At 44.9% G+C, this 13,613-nt stretch overlaps 1 protein-coding gene and 1 long non-coding RNA gene across 3 annotated transcripts in view; one reads left to right on the forward strand and one right to left on the reverse strand.

The window, feature by feature from the left end:
• Window positions 1–11,151, forward strand: part of BARX2 (BARX homeobox 2) — a 65,002-nt gene extending 53,851 nt beyond the window's left edge. For both annotated transcript variants that reach the window (XM_036930287.2, XM_036930288.2), the window contains 2 exons: window positions 2,278–2,362; window positions 10,176–11,151. In XM_036930287.2, the coding sequence (XP_036786182.1) occupies window positions 2,278–2,362; window positions 10,176–10,406 (316 nt within the window). In that variant the 3' untranslated portion in view covers window positions 10,407–11,151. The remainder of the gene's footprint in view (window positions 1–2,277; window positions 2,363–10,175) is intronic.
• Window positions 1,989–13,613, reverse strand: part of LOC130680498 (uncharacterized) — an 83,011-nt gene continuing 71,386 nt past the window's right edge. The window contains exons 2-3 of the long non-coding RNA XR_008993521.1: window positions 4,912–5,076; window positions 1,989–2,125 (exon numbers count right to left, since the gene is read on the reverse strand). This is a non-coding gene — a long non-coding RNA (uncharacterized LOC130680498). The remainder of the gene's footprint in view (window positions 2,126–4,911; window positions 5,077–13,613) is intronic.

The following is a 13,613-nucleotide window of genomic DNA, read 5'->3' on the forward strand; positions in this document are numbered from 1 at the left end:
CTAACACACAGGCAAAGCTGTGAACTGAACCTTCCGCTGACTGACGCACCTGATGGCCTCAGGTGAGCCGGCAGGAGGGCACACTGGGAGCAGGGGAGGACCTGTGCCCAGGGAGGTCTGGGAGACCCGAAGTCTGTGGGACGGCCCCCTGGGCTCTTGGTTCTCAGTGAATGGCTGCTTGGGAAGCAGTGCTTTGTGAGCTGGGAGAGCAAAGCGGTACTGGCACAGGGAATTCATTAGCTTCAGTCTGCTAATCGTTTTCAATAAAACTGTCAGCTTGCAGTGACCTTTTTAATGGGACAACCAGATATATGTGAATACAGATTTAAGGCAGGTTCTCAAGTTCCTTGAAGGAAGACTTTTTATTATTAGAGATTTAAATTGTGATACTCTGGGCAGAGCAGGGGGCCAGACAGCTGCCTCTGGGGGTGCCGAGATTTAGCACCTGAACCTTCACTGATGAAACCTGTTGTTCTCCCTGATGGTGAGATCTTGCTCACCCTGCCGTAGGTGCACCTGGGAGTCCCCGTGGCTCATGCTTATGACTGTACAGACTCATGGGAGATAATGGGGTTTGCATCCACAAATTACAATTCACAAGACCCTGGGGGCCTTGAAAAGTGGTCACTGCTCCAGCTGTATCAAGGGTGCTCATCCCAAGTCGCTGCTTTAGAAGTCCACACTGCTGCAGTGACCAGCACTGGAGCCACAGGGAGGCAGCTAATTCTGGCTCAAGGAGACACTTCTTCCAGTGCTCAGACAGACCTGGGGTTCTTACCAGTATAGGTCAACAGTTACGGTTTTCAGGACTGAGGTTGGAAGCCTAGTTTCCTCTCTCATTTCATTTGCTCCACTAGGGTTGTTTGCTACTTCTTGAGATGTAGTATCCCTGCATTTTCTCCACAAAAGCCTGGGCAAGAGCTCCCCTTTAACAGATCTAACTTGTACCAAAATGTGGTGGGTGGAAAGGAGCCCCTACGTAGGAAGACGCACACAAGTCAGACCTAGAGAGATATGAATCCTGGCTCCGCCTTTTACTGTAGGATCATCTACCAGGGGTCAGCAAAGTTTTTCTTGTGCAGGGCCAGAGAGTATATACTTGAACATTTGTGGGCCATATGGCCTCTGTCACAACTAAACTCTGAGGTTGTAGCATGAAAGCAGCCATAGACAAAATGAAAATATCTCTGTGTCTGTGCTTGAATAAAACTTGATTTACAAAAACAAGTGGCAGATGGGATTTGGCCATGGTTGCTGAGAGATTCTAATCTCTCCAAGCCTCAGATCTCTCTTATGTAAAGTGGGAATAATTATACCAACTTCATAGCATTGCAAAAGGAATAAGTATGATACCATATGTCAGGGGCTTAGCACGTGGCTTGGGATGGTGTGGTACTCAGGAAATGGTTGCTATGCTGTTGGAATTAGCTCCAACTGCACACTTCCCAGGAATGGCTTTGACATTCAGGAATTTTCAGAAGGTGACAGATAAATGCAGAGCCATGGTTAGCAAGAGAATGGGAAGAAGGAGCTATGGATTTGATCTTTTGTGTTTTTTGAATGTGGCATTTTAACAGTTTAGGAGACTTAAATGAATCAACCAAAGCATCAACAAGTATTTGGAACCCTTGTTCTGGATTTAGAATATGATAGGCACTTTTGTCATTATAAAAGCAGTGGAAGGCATGCTGTATTCTTGCAGCTGAGTCAGGGAGGCAGAAATAACTCATGTACAACAATTAGAGAACGGTTGAAAACTTGGAACCACCAGAATGACAGCTGACCTGTGGGAAGATACAGAGGAGAGAACCCGGCCATCTGGGGAGGCCCAGGAGGATCACCTGAGGGGGTTGGCACTTGCGCTGGACGTGCAGTGATGAGGTTTCCATAAGAAAGATAAGGCTTTACCTTTCCTTTCCAGTAAGGATTTTGGGTCAGAGTCTTCATTTTGTACAGCATCACATCAGAGTAAAGACGCTGTCAAGTCAGGAAAAGGACTTTGCAGCCACAGCTCAGAAATCCTTTGAGGCACAACGTGGAGAGTGGATGTTTCCAGGATGATTGCCTCAGGTGTCCTGGGATAGGCATCTGTTTCTTCACTTCCCAGAGTTTCATCCGCCAGATCCTTAGAAGGAAAGTAAAGCTCTTTTGGGAAGAATTGGTTTAATGGGGGAAGTTCAAGTTTTGATAGCAGTGCCTGGAACTAGTCAACAGAAATCCCATACCTACCCACCTTTCTCATCTTCCTAATCCTTCCTTTGTGTCTCGTGCCTCTAGGTTGGACCTGGCCCAGTCACTGGGGCTTACTCAACTGCAGGTAAAGACTTGGTATCAGAATCGCAGGATGAAATGGAAGAAAATGGTAAGAAAGAAGAGAGTGAGTCTAACCACATACCCAGCATGATGGGGACAGCTCTTGCTACGGGAACAAGTAGGGAGGCAGGAGGAACCATTTGGTGGTTTGAGCTCCAGAGAATGGAGGATCTTTTGTGAGGCTGGCTGGGAGGGAGGCATTAGGACACTTGGGTAAGCCATTCCTCCTGACCTGGATTTCCCGACCACAAAGAGATTCTTTCTCACAGTTTCCTTAGAAATGTAAGTAAAAGAAAGCCCACAAGCTTCTCAGTTGCTAGTTTTAACCCCACCTGCTATCCTTTTCAAAGAACTTCCTTCCCCCTCCCACGAAGACCTAAGAATAGAAGTCTTTTGTTTATGATGACATATAGAGCACATCTGTTTCTGTAGCTGTGCGTCCCCTAATGCAATGATTCTCAAACTTCAGTGGGCATCAAAGTAACTTGAGTTGCAGGTAAAAATGCAGAATTTCAGGCACCTCCCAAGATTCTGATTCCAGAGGTCTGTGACAAGCCTGGGAATGTGCACATTAACAAGTGCCCAGATTCCTCTGATGCGCATGGTATAATGAAAAGGTTTCCCTAATATGCTCTAGGGCCTGCTAACGAATCACTCCATCTTTGGTTTTTAAATGGACTTGTTCGAATAAACATCTATCTAAAAAAATAAGTAAATAAACAGCTCTACATTTGGAGGAGCTCAATTTCATATAGTTCACTTAAAAAAAAAAAAGAGCACTGTTAAATCCAAATTTTCCCAGAGTAGTTGAGTGTTCTGTTTCCAGTTCTGTAAACCACAAGGAACAAGGTCAAAGCCCAGTTAAAAGAGGCTGTGTGGGAAAAGAGGTTGGGAGGAAGCCCTGACCCATTCTTCAGAGACCAGGTATACCGTGACCTCTGACCTAGGCCTTTCTCACCTCCCTGTTGACTCTTAAGTGGCCCTTTCTCCTGTCGTAAGGACCACCTGGCCCTAGCTTGCCTGCATGACATTCTAATTTGCTAGCCATATTTCCGAGTGTTTCCAGGACTGAAATACGAAAAATATGAAGAATATGATGTTTGTCACAATCGCCAAATAACTAAGGTCCTCCCTCCTCACCCCCGGTTTTCAGGAAAAAAAACAAGTTAATAGATATTTTTAATAGATACTAGATAACTGAGAGATTTTCTCTGTGTTTTTGTCCAATAATGTTTTTCCTTAAAACTTTGGTTCTTGCCATTGCCTGCTAACAAGAAAATAGATAAGTTATAAATGAATATTAATGGAAAAATTAGAAAAAAAGCCAATGAGGCAGCATGTATTCTATTCCCAGAAGGGAATTAATTGGCAAATCTCATAATTTTCTCCATGGGACCAGACTCTGAGATGGAAGGATTTTCAGATGGAGGCCGTTTTGCTCAGGAAGTGCTTTAGAAGTGAGGTGGAGATACCAGTGACATGTACAAACACACATATACTGGATGAACCAGCAAATATGTATTGAGTGTCTCTTGTGAACCATGTCTTGTCCTAGGCACTATAGGAAGTGATGAAATAAATATAACCCTGCCTTCATGAGATTTATGATCTATTTGCAGAATCAAGGTCCAGGAAGCAGGTGAGAGCACATTATAATTAAGTGCTGGTTTAGAATAGATTTAAAAGTCTGTTAATGTTCAGAGGAGCTGTATTAGGGAAGGTTGCAAAAGAAGTTGAAGGTGAAGGATAAATGGGTTCATTAAATAGATAGTCATTCCAAAACCTCTAGATTGCTGACACACATGAAAGTGATGGTGGAAGTTTTTTGGGGGCTTGATCTCTTAAAGACCATATTCAGGAGTCAGGAACACGGGGCCCTGTTTCCATGCCTACCCCTCCCTGGCCGCCTTTGGGCAAGTCCCTTCGCACAGCAAGTCCGTTCACTGCTTTCTGTGCAAGTTCCACCACCCACCTCCTTCCTCGTCAGCCACCTCCACCAAAATCAATGCCTCCTGAGTGGCAGAGGCATTGTTTAAATTGGTTATCAGAAATCTTTTCCTGAGTCAGACGATTAAGAAGCTGACGGCGGCCATCTTTCCAGCCCCGCCCAACACCTGCGGGACGCGCATGCGTGGTGGCGCTGATGTCACCTATTTTTCCTGCAGGGAGCGGGAGCTGGTACCGTGGTTATCAGTCACTGACCGCAAACCAAAACAGAGACTATTGCCCACCTGCACCATAAGGCATTCCCCGGGCCAACCCAGTTCAGGTCTGTCTGAGAAAAGAGTGCACCATTGTTCCCCTTAGCACCCTGAGCCCTTGCTTTCATCAGGCAGTGGAGATGCGAAGATAAGACATGAAGCTATCCACTAAAAACTAAAAAAAGATACACCCATTCAAGGGGCAAGACTGACCTGCAAACTAGTAATTATATATTGTGATCAGGCTGCTGGCGGAAGCATTTACCGGGTTCAGAATCAGGATACAGAAGGCAGTGCTTCACGGAAAGGGTGCCCTCTAAATGGTTTTAGTGGATAAACAAATGTGCCAAGTGAAGGTGGGAGGTGTGTCACAGGCAGAAAGAAGGGACAGAAGTACCTCGGAGCACTCAAAAGTATTTCAGAATGCTGGAGACGAAACGTGAGGCACGTTGTTGGGTGTAGGTCTGGATTCTGACTCCCCCAGAACAGTAAGGCGTTGTTGTACATCTATTGCTTCATATATTTTCCTGGTAAAACTCTTCCAAGGCTCTCTCTTCAGGTACTGGGGAGGAAAAGAAAAAGATAATTGGGTAATAAAGATGTCTCAAGGCTAGCAACCTAATTGGAACTGGAAAAAGATTAGCACTTGATTCTCAAGAGTTATCCACACGGCCGCCAAGGAGAGCGCTGCCAAAACTAAGATAGCATCTCTGACTCATTTTTACTGGTCAGCATGTGTAACCTATAGCAGGGTTGGGAAAATTAATCTTGTACCTTAGATGGGACACTTAGCCTCTATTCCATTTCTGTTTGGCTTTAGTTCCAGTAGGACCTACAGTGTTCTGCAACAGGCTGAAAGTACGTCATGTTGCAGTGTTGTTTCTCAGCTCTAAAATACAATTCTGTTCTGGGACAGAATCCAAATGGATACCACCTTCCTCTCTCCGGTATAGAATTGGGTTGACCACCTACCATGCACATCACTGAAAGTCTCCAGATAGTCAACAATTCTGTGAAACTGCTACCCATTGCTGTCTATGTAATCTTGAGCAGGTTACTTAACCTCTGTGTTTCCTCATCAGTAAAATGCCTAATATATACCTTATACATTGTGGTATTAACTGAGCTAAATAAAGCGCTTAAAATACTGCCTGCCAAATAATATGCAACCAAGAAATGGTAGCTGCTGTTCTTTTTATTATTATTAGCTGATCCACAAAATTCATGTCTCCAGAGAATTCAGACTTTTGGAGGCCAGGAAAAAGAAGCTGAAAATGAATTCTGCAGATCTCTAGGGCTCTGAGCTTTTGTTTCAGTGAAAGCAGTCCTGGGTATTTGTCACTTCTCAATCCCAACTCACCAGGCTTCTCCCTGTGAGGACCTCAGCAGTCAGGGCCCGATGTGGAACTGTCCATTTTCAGGCAGAGAGAGTCTGCTAACCAGTGTGCTGAGAAGAGATTCATGCTAGAGAATCTGAACTTGCTTCATGGAAAAGAGTTTATATGACTGTCACTGTTCCATAGTTACAGATAAAGACAGAGAAAAAGGAGCAAAAACCACCCTAGTTAGTGAGTCTGCTGGAAGATTGGATAATTACAGACAAATACTGGAATCAGAAATTACAATGGCACATTTTATGTATCCTTTGCACGTTATGCAAAATGAGATACTGGTAAGAGTGTTAGAGTTGAGTGGTCAAGGGTTTTGTGTTCAAATCCCAGCTGTGCAGTTCGCTTGCTCAGTTTCTTGTCTGAATAGGGAGATAGAAAATTCCTCCCTGAGCTGATGTTTAGTGCTCTCCAAACTGCCTGTCTTCCACCTAAGCACATTGGGAAGGAAGCAAAAGCCTCCTGACATCTTCAGCAATAGTAGATTTGAGTATCTAGCTTTACAGTTCTGAAGGGAGCTGGCAGCAGGCCTGGCTAATAAAAGTAGATGGTGTGCTGTGCAATTCAGCAAGAGGCATGTGACCTCATGTGCAATGGGTTGTCTGAACTCTCTGGACCAAGGGGACTAAATTGACGCCAGGAATAATTGGGGAGGAGGGTCTTGGGAGAAGGGCCACAGGGTGCATGAGAATGTGTAGCTCCTGGTGTGGGGTGGTTTGAGATAATTGCATGTCTCAGATGTGCTGGAAGGCAGGGGGCCAGAGGTCAACTGTGGAAAGCAGCCAACAGAGTGCTTCCCGCCTGCCTGATTATTGCTGGCACTGGAATGTTTTATTCCATTTAGAAAATGGTCTGATTGTTTTAGTTTTTGTGTGTGCTGTAGGAAAACAGCCAGGTAGGGTCTATCCAAGCTGTGTGGGTGGTGTTCCCTAATTGCTGGGCTGGACTTTCTTTTGCCAATTAGGTGGCTTCCTTAGACCTGCCCTTTTATAACTTGATTACTACATGGGGTGATTTAATTTTGTATAACCTCTTTCATACCAAGTGGAGCCGCTTTCAACATGTAAATTCCATCTTGGCACATTTAGGTGCTTTCAACAGCCTGTGCTTAGACTGAAATAAACATCAGATACTGACTTATGTGTAAGAAATCTAGGGATGTCTTCCCCCAGAGGTAGAGTCTGTCAGCATCTGTACCTTTTTAGAAGTCCCCTTCATATCTGTGTGTTAGCTATTTGGGTGGAAAACACAGGGGCTGAGCAGATTACCATCTAAATGGAGGGTTTTATTGAGAATGTAGGGTTTTCCTCATACCATACACAAAAGTTAACTCAAGGTGAATCATAGACCTAAATGAAAGAGCTAAAACTATAAAACTCACAGAAGAAAATTTAAAAGTATTCACAACCTTGGATTAGGCAAAACATTCTTTAAATATGACACCAAAAGCACAAGAAACAAAAGAAAAATTTAATTGCATTTCAACAAAATTAAAAATGTTTGTACTGTGAAGCACATCATCAAAAAAGTGAAAAGACAACCCACTGAATGCAAGAAATTTTTGCATGTGATAACGAACTTGTATCCAGAATATATAAGGAAATCTTACAATTCAGTAATAAAAAGACAACCAAATGTTTAAATTGCAAAGGATTTGAATAGACATATCTCCAAAGAAGATAGATGTACAGCTGTCCCATAAGCACATGAAAAGATGCTCAGCTTTGTTAGTCATTGGGGAAATGCAAATCAAAAATACAGTGAGATACCACTTTACACCCACCAGGATGGCTGTAATCAAAAAGATATAACAAGGGCTGGGGAGGGTATGGAGAACTGGAACCCTCATATACTGCTGATTGGAACATGGTGCAGGTGCTTTGGAAAAACAGTCTGGAAGCTCCTCAAAATGTTAAACAAAGTTACTATATGACCCGAAATTCCACTTCTAGGCATAGTCCCAAAAGAAGTGAGAGCAGGGACTTAAACAGGTATTTGCCCACCTGTGTCATAGCAGCAGCATTCACAATAGCCAAAAGGTGGAAACAACCCAAGTGTCCATCAGTTGTGAATGTGTGAAAGGAATGTGGTCTTATCCATACAAGGACTATTAGTTGGACATACAAAGGAATGAAATGCTGACACATGTTATGTGGGTAACCCATGAAAAATATTATGCTGAGTCAAAGAAGCCTGTCACTAAGCATGACATATTGTATGTTTCCATTTGTATGAAATGTCCAGAATAGGCAAATCTGTGGAGACAGAAAGCAGATTGATGGTTGCCTAGAGTTGGGGGAAGGGGCTGGGGAGAAATAGGGAATGGCTGGTGATGGATGTGGGGTTCCTTTATGGAAGTGATGAAAATGTTCTAAAATTGGGATTCTGGTGATAGTTGCACCATTCTGTGGCTATACTAAAAATCACTAAATTGTTGCTATAAAAGGTGTATGGTACGTGAATTACATCTCACTAAAGCCAACTTTTTTAAAAAGAACTTTAAAAAAAGAATAGTTTGTTAAGTTACTACATTCATTGCTACAATTCAGCACCCGAAAGTCCTGGGCTTCTCTTAAAGGAAAGCGATGTAGTCATTAGTTCTTCAGTGACTACATAGAAAGTTACTTGGAAGTTATTTACTTGAAGCTGGAAGCAAGGGGGGTAGATGTAGGATTTACCTCCAAGGAGCTTCTGTTCAAATGGGGAAGATAAAATTAAATTATATATATATGTACCAAAAATATGCCCCACTCCTAATTATCTGTGCTAATCCAGGTCCTCCTGAAGCTCTTCTCACTAGCTGCCCAGGAAATCCACAAGCACACCAAGCCAGGGTTCAGAGCCAATGGAGGAAGGAGTGTCTATTAGATTCCAAAGTAACATATAAATGTGTTTTAAATCATCCCTACCTACTTCATAAGATTCTTGTGTAAGTCACAAGTTGGGATAATAAATGTGCAAGTCCTTGGAAATCAGCCAAGGTCATTCTGGGTACTATTATTTTGCTTTATATCTTTGCTCAAATCTAGGGAACAGCTTGTTGAGAAAGGTTCGTTCATTCAGTATCAGTTGTTGAGGGCCTGCAGGGCTGAGGGGGAGAAGCAGGCAGTGACAGTCATTTATGAAAAGTGCCCTGATGGAGAGTGGATAGAGCTCTCCCAGGGCATTTAATTTAGACTTGGGAGATCAGAAAAGGCCCTTTCCTGTACATTTCCTGTTGGTCACTCTCACCATCACCCAGTGAGATAAGGTATTATTATCCCCATTTTACAGATTAGGAAATTGATGCTCAGAGTCTTAAAAGGACTCTCCCAAAAGACAAAACTGATGTGTAGCAGAGTTAGAATTAATCTAGTTCGTCTACTTTGAAAGCTAGCACACTTTTCTGTTATCCTCTACTACTTCTTTGAACAATACAATGCATATTTTCTAACACTTTTTCTGATCACATAAATAGTTATTCATGATCATTGTTGGAAAGTTAGAAAACACAGGAAAAAAACAAAGAAAAAAATATAATTATCCATGATCCTGACACTGCAGACAGGGTGGTATATAGTTATCTAGCCTCCAGATTGGATTATGTTGGTTTTTAACCTGTTTTCACCAAAATATGTTAATATTTCCCATACCAGTAAACATTTTCCTACATAATACTTGTAATGGTTATCAAGTACTTTATTTTGGGGATATACTATAATTATCCACCCAGTCATGTGGCAGAAACTTTAGGGTATTCCCCCATTGCAATTTTTGCTGTTATAACCAATTTTGTGATGAGTATTTTTGCAGGTCAGTCTTTGTCTTGATCTTTGATGACTTCCTTAGGCTTAATTATCTAAATTATTAGAAGTGGGATTTCTGTGTCAGAGTATGTATATTTTAAGACTTTCGATTTGCATTCTCAGACTGCCTTTTGAAAAAGTTGTACCAGTTACACTTTCTCACTGGAGTGTGTTTCCTGCTTGCTACACAAACTATCTTTTTCTTTTAACTTGTTAACTTGATAGATACCTCATTAGTATTTTCATTCTCATTTCTTTCCCTATTGTTGAAGTTGTATTTTTTATGTGATCACTTTATGTAATGTCAAAATATATGATACTGACTAAAAATGCATCGAACGTGTAAAGAATGAAGACCTCCTTGTAGCCTGGAGGTGACAGATTGACGGTACTGCTGGGAAGGAATGGTGCAGATGCTATTGAGCAGGAAAGTGTGGGGACGGAGTGAGTTATTTCTTATATTTAATGACTGGGTTTCTTCCGTGTAGGTTCTTAAAGGTGGGCAAGAAGCCCCTACAAAACCCAAAGGCCGCCCCAAGAAGAACTCCATCCCCACCTCAGAAGAGATTGAAGCTGAAGAGAAAATGAACAGCCAGGCCCAGAGCCAGGAGCTCCTCTCACCATCCCAGGAGCAGGAGGCGCCCTGTGACCCTCAGGAGCCCCCCGGCCAGCCCCAGGCATTGCCAGTAGCCCCTGTGGAGCCCCCACCATCAAGCTAAAATAAAACTCTTTGGGTTCAGGGGGCATCCGGGAAGCAGGGGTAGAGAAGGCAGGGAAAATAGGGAGAGAACAGCTTCCAAAGCCCGGTATACAGGGTGGAGAGGTCCACCGTCTCCCTCCCGCCATGGGTGTCAGTGGCGTTTTCATCACAAGCGTTTGAGGGTGACTTGTTTGCCTTAGGCCTTTCTCTTCCTGGGAGGCAGCTTTCGCCACGGGATGCCCTTGATGAAGGGAGACAGTGCCTTGGATCTGCCTGTGCAGCCGGGGTGACAGCCGTAGGCTGGGCACGAGAAGCCGTCCGTGCGGCGGGCCCCACCCTGGTGCGGAGGAGGGTGGCTCCAGCCCTCTCCCGGCCCGCCTCTGGGCAGCCAGTCAGCAAAGCAGGGAGACGCGGAGGGGCCCAGGCCGTGCGCCTGGGTTCCTTGCTGACTCAGCACTTATTTCCGTAGCTTTCAGAGAATTTACTGTTTGGGGTTGGTTTTTTTCGCGGGGGGGTGGGAGTTGGTAAGGGCAGGCAAAAAAAAGAGTTGGGGGAAGGGAGTTCTGCGTTATTGGAATTCTTTCTGAATAAAATTAGTTTGTTTGAAGACACGTGTGCCTTTGTACCCATGGTAGGACGGTCGGGTGACCCAGGAGCCACTAGGCCTTGTTTTTCTCGCTTCATTAATGCCATCCCTGAAGATGCAATGCAGATGTGTTAAGATAACTATTATTTTTTAATGAAAAATAAATCTTTCGAAAGGACTGAGTGTTTTGTTTCTTCTTTTCTGGAGAGTGTATTTAGCTCTTTCTGAATAATACATCCTGTGCAAAGAGAGACCCAGAGAGCTAGCCCAGCGTCCTGGGCTTGAATTTCTTCAGCTATAAAATAAGGTTGGGCCATGCAGCTCCACTGTCAGCCACTTTATACTGTGGGCTTCCAAGGGTGAAGACTTTTACTTTTCTGAAGAGATAGTAAATGTATAAGCTTCAGAACTCAAATTATATAAAAAGAAGTCTTGCCTCTCCCTCCCTTTCCTCCTACTTCCCACCCCCAGAGGTACCCATTGTCATTGGTATCTTGTGTATCTTTATTTATTAAATATCCGCTTGGATGATGGGCCCTGCAACTTTCAACAGAAGAAGATTTGAGACCTAGCTGTGCTTTGATTTTAAGTTTAAAACGATGTCCCACCTGTAATAAGACCAGGAAAGAGGTCAGCTCCAGACTTCGCAAGTGAGATCTCTGACTCCTTTCTGGTCTGACTGTCATGCTGAGTGGCCCAGGGGCCTATCCCACAGGGGTTTTGTTTATCACCACCTCCCCAGCGTGCCCTTGTGATGTCCTACAGGCGGCATGTCCATCTCGTGGGCAGTCAGTTATTAATTACACAGTAACTGCCCCATCATGGGCTCGGGAAATATAAAACTGACCTTAATAACGGCCTCAATTCGGAAGTAAAACCTGTTACTCGTTCTGCAAGACAAAATTAAACAGGATCTCCTCGTGTTCCCTTGCTTCTCCATTAACTCGGGCGATCAGGAAGTGACTGCCGTTTTGACTTTGCTAAGGCAGCACCTTCATTCCCTTGGCAAATGAGATCAGCAAGGAGAAAGCAGTCTTTTTCTTAACTCTTGTGAATAGACAAAGGAGGTAAGTATTTGGCCTCTGAGAACCAGTTTGCGCAGACCGCACCCAGCTGTCTGGGAGGCTTCTCCTACTGTGCAGGCTGAAAGCTGTCTCCGTCACCTCTAGCCCACCCCACGGCAGTTTTGTGATCTGCCTACCAGGTGGTGACACAGTGAGCCAAAGGGTACATGCAGTGGCCAAAATAAGCAGGTGGGTGTGTGCCAGTTTAGTCTCCCTCCTCGGGAACAGTTCTGTCCCATCCACCCCAGCCCAGAAAGACCTTTCATTTGGGTGCTGCTTTCCCATCTTGCTCTGGGCTGTCATACTGTCCTCTTCTTCTGATAGTGACTGTCATCACACAGATGTGGTGCATACACACGGGTTTTCTGAGTCTGGGTTCTGGACACTGTTTCTGACTTGCAGTCATTTCTGGTATTATTTCTAGGGGTTGGAGGTATTTCAGTGAAGGGCTTAAGACCTCAGATTACCATTCTTCCTGTTTTGGAAGCCCTGAGCCAAAGGTCACATCCACTAACAAGCTCTGGGCTCGTCCCTGGGCCGCAGCTCTGTGTAGCTTTGCCTTGTGACTCAGGCATGGACTGTGGCTGGGCCTTTCAAATGTGAGTGGGCAGATGACAGACCAAGCCCAGCTCTCCCTCCAACCCCATCTTCCTTTTTCCCTCCAGTTCCCAAGACTTTGCTGGCATCCAGAAACCAACTCCACATATTTTCTATGAATTGCAGTGAAAAGGAGGTGGTTCTGTGCAGCCATTCAGTGACCCCCAAGCCGGTTTCCCCTGCGCAGATTCCTCACTTTCTTAGCTTCTTTCTCAAGGCCTCTTGACTTTCGTTTTCCCATAGGCATCTACTCTTGCAGCCCTGCTAAACAAAACCATCCTCGCCCTTCTCTGGCATCCAGAATGGTTCCCCTTTGAGGGTTCGGGGCCTTGTTTTAGGGTCCAGTCTCCTGCTGCCTTTTGGAGATTTCCAGAGGAAGGGAGAGACCCAAGACAAACCGGCCACAGAGCGCAGCAGCTGGCCCCACAGACTTCGGCCCTCCTCTCTCTGGCCACGTCTTCTCTGTGAGGACTGGAAAGCACTTTTAGCTGGTGCTGGCCCTTGAGCTGTGAAGTGAGCTCATTTCTTCTAGTTTTACAGGAATCCCATTAATCAGAAAGGCTACGTGTCTCCCTCAGTCAGGCAGCTGGTCAGGAGCCATGCGGTGAACCACATCCAGGTGCCAGAGGACCTGCCAGGGGCTTCCGTCATTAGCAGGCCTGCTCTCCCTGGACGAGCTTCCCACAGCAGTACGCACCCTGCACTCAGCTTTGTACTAGAGCAGGGATTTGGAAGGTGGGGGTGCTCCCCTGGGACCACAAGGAGGGGCAGCAGCTGCCCCTGCTCCCACCACCTGACTCTTTGGTGTTAGAAAGCAAGGATTCCTTAGCAGGGGTCCGAGTGTGCTTGCCGACCGATGAGTTTGTGCTCTGGGTTGCTGTGCCCTCCGACTTGCTGCTGCAGAGTCTACAGAGGGGAGCTGGGACACAGCAGCCAGATGGACCTCGTGCTGTGAGCTGCTATCACCCAAACTCACTGA

This window comes from Manis pentadactyla, chromosome 13 (genome assembly GCF_030020395.1).
Source record: "Manis pentadactyla isolate mManPen7 chromosome 13, mManPen7.hap1, whole genome shotgun sequence".
Classification (NCBI taxonomy): domain Eukaryota; kingdom Metazoa; phylum Chordata; class Mammalia; order Pholidota; family Manidae; genus Manis; species Manis pentadactyla.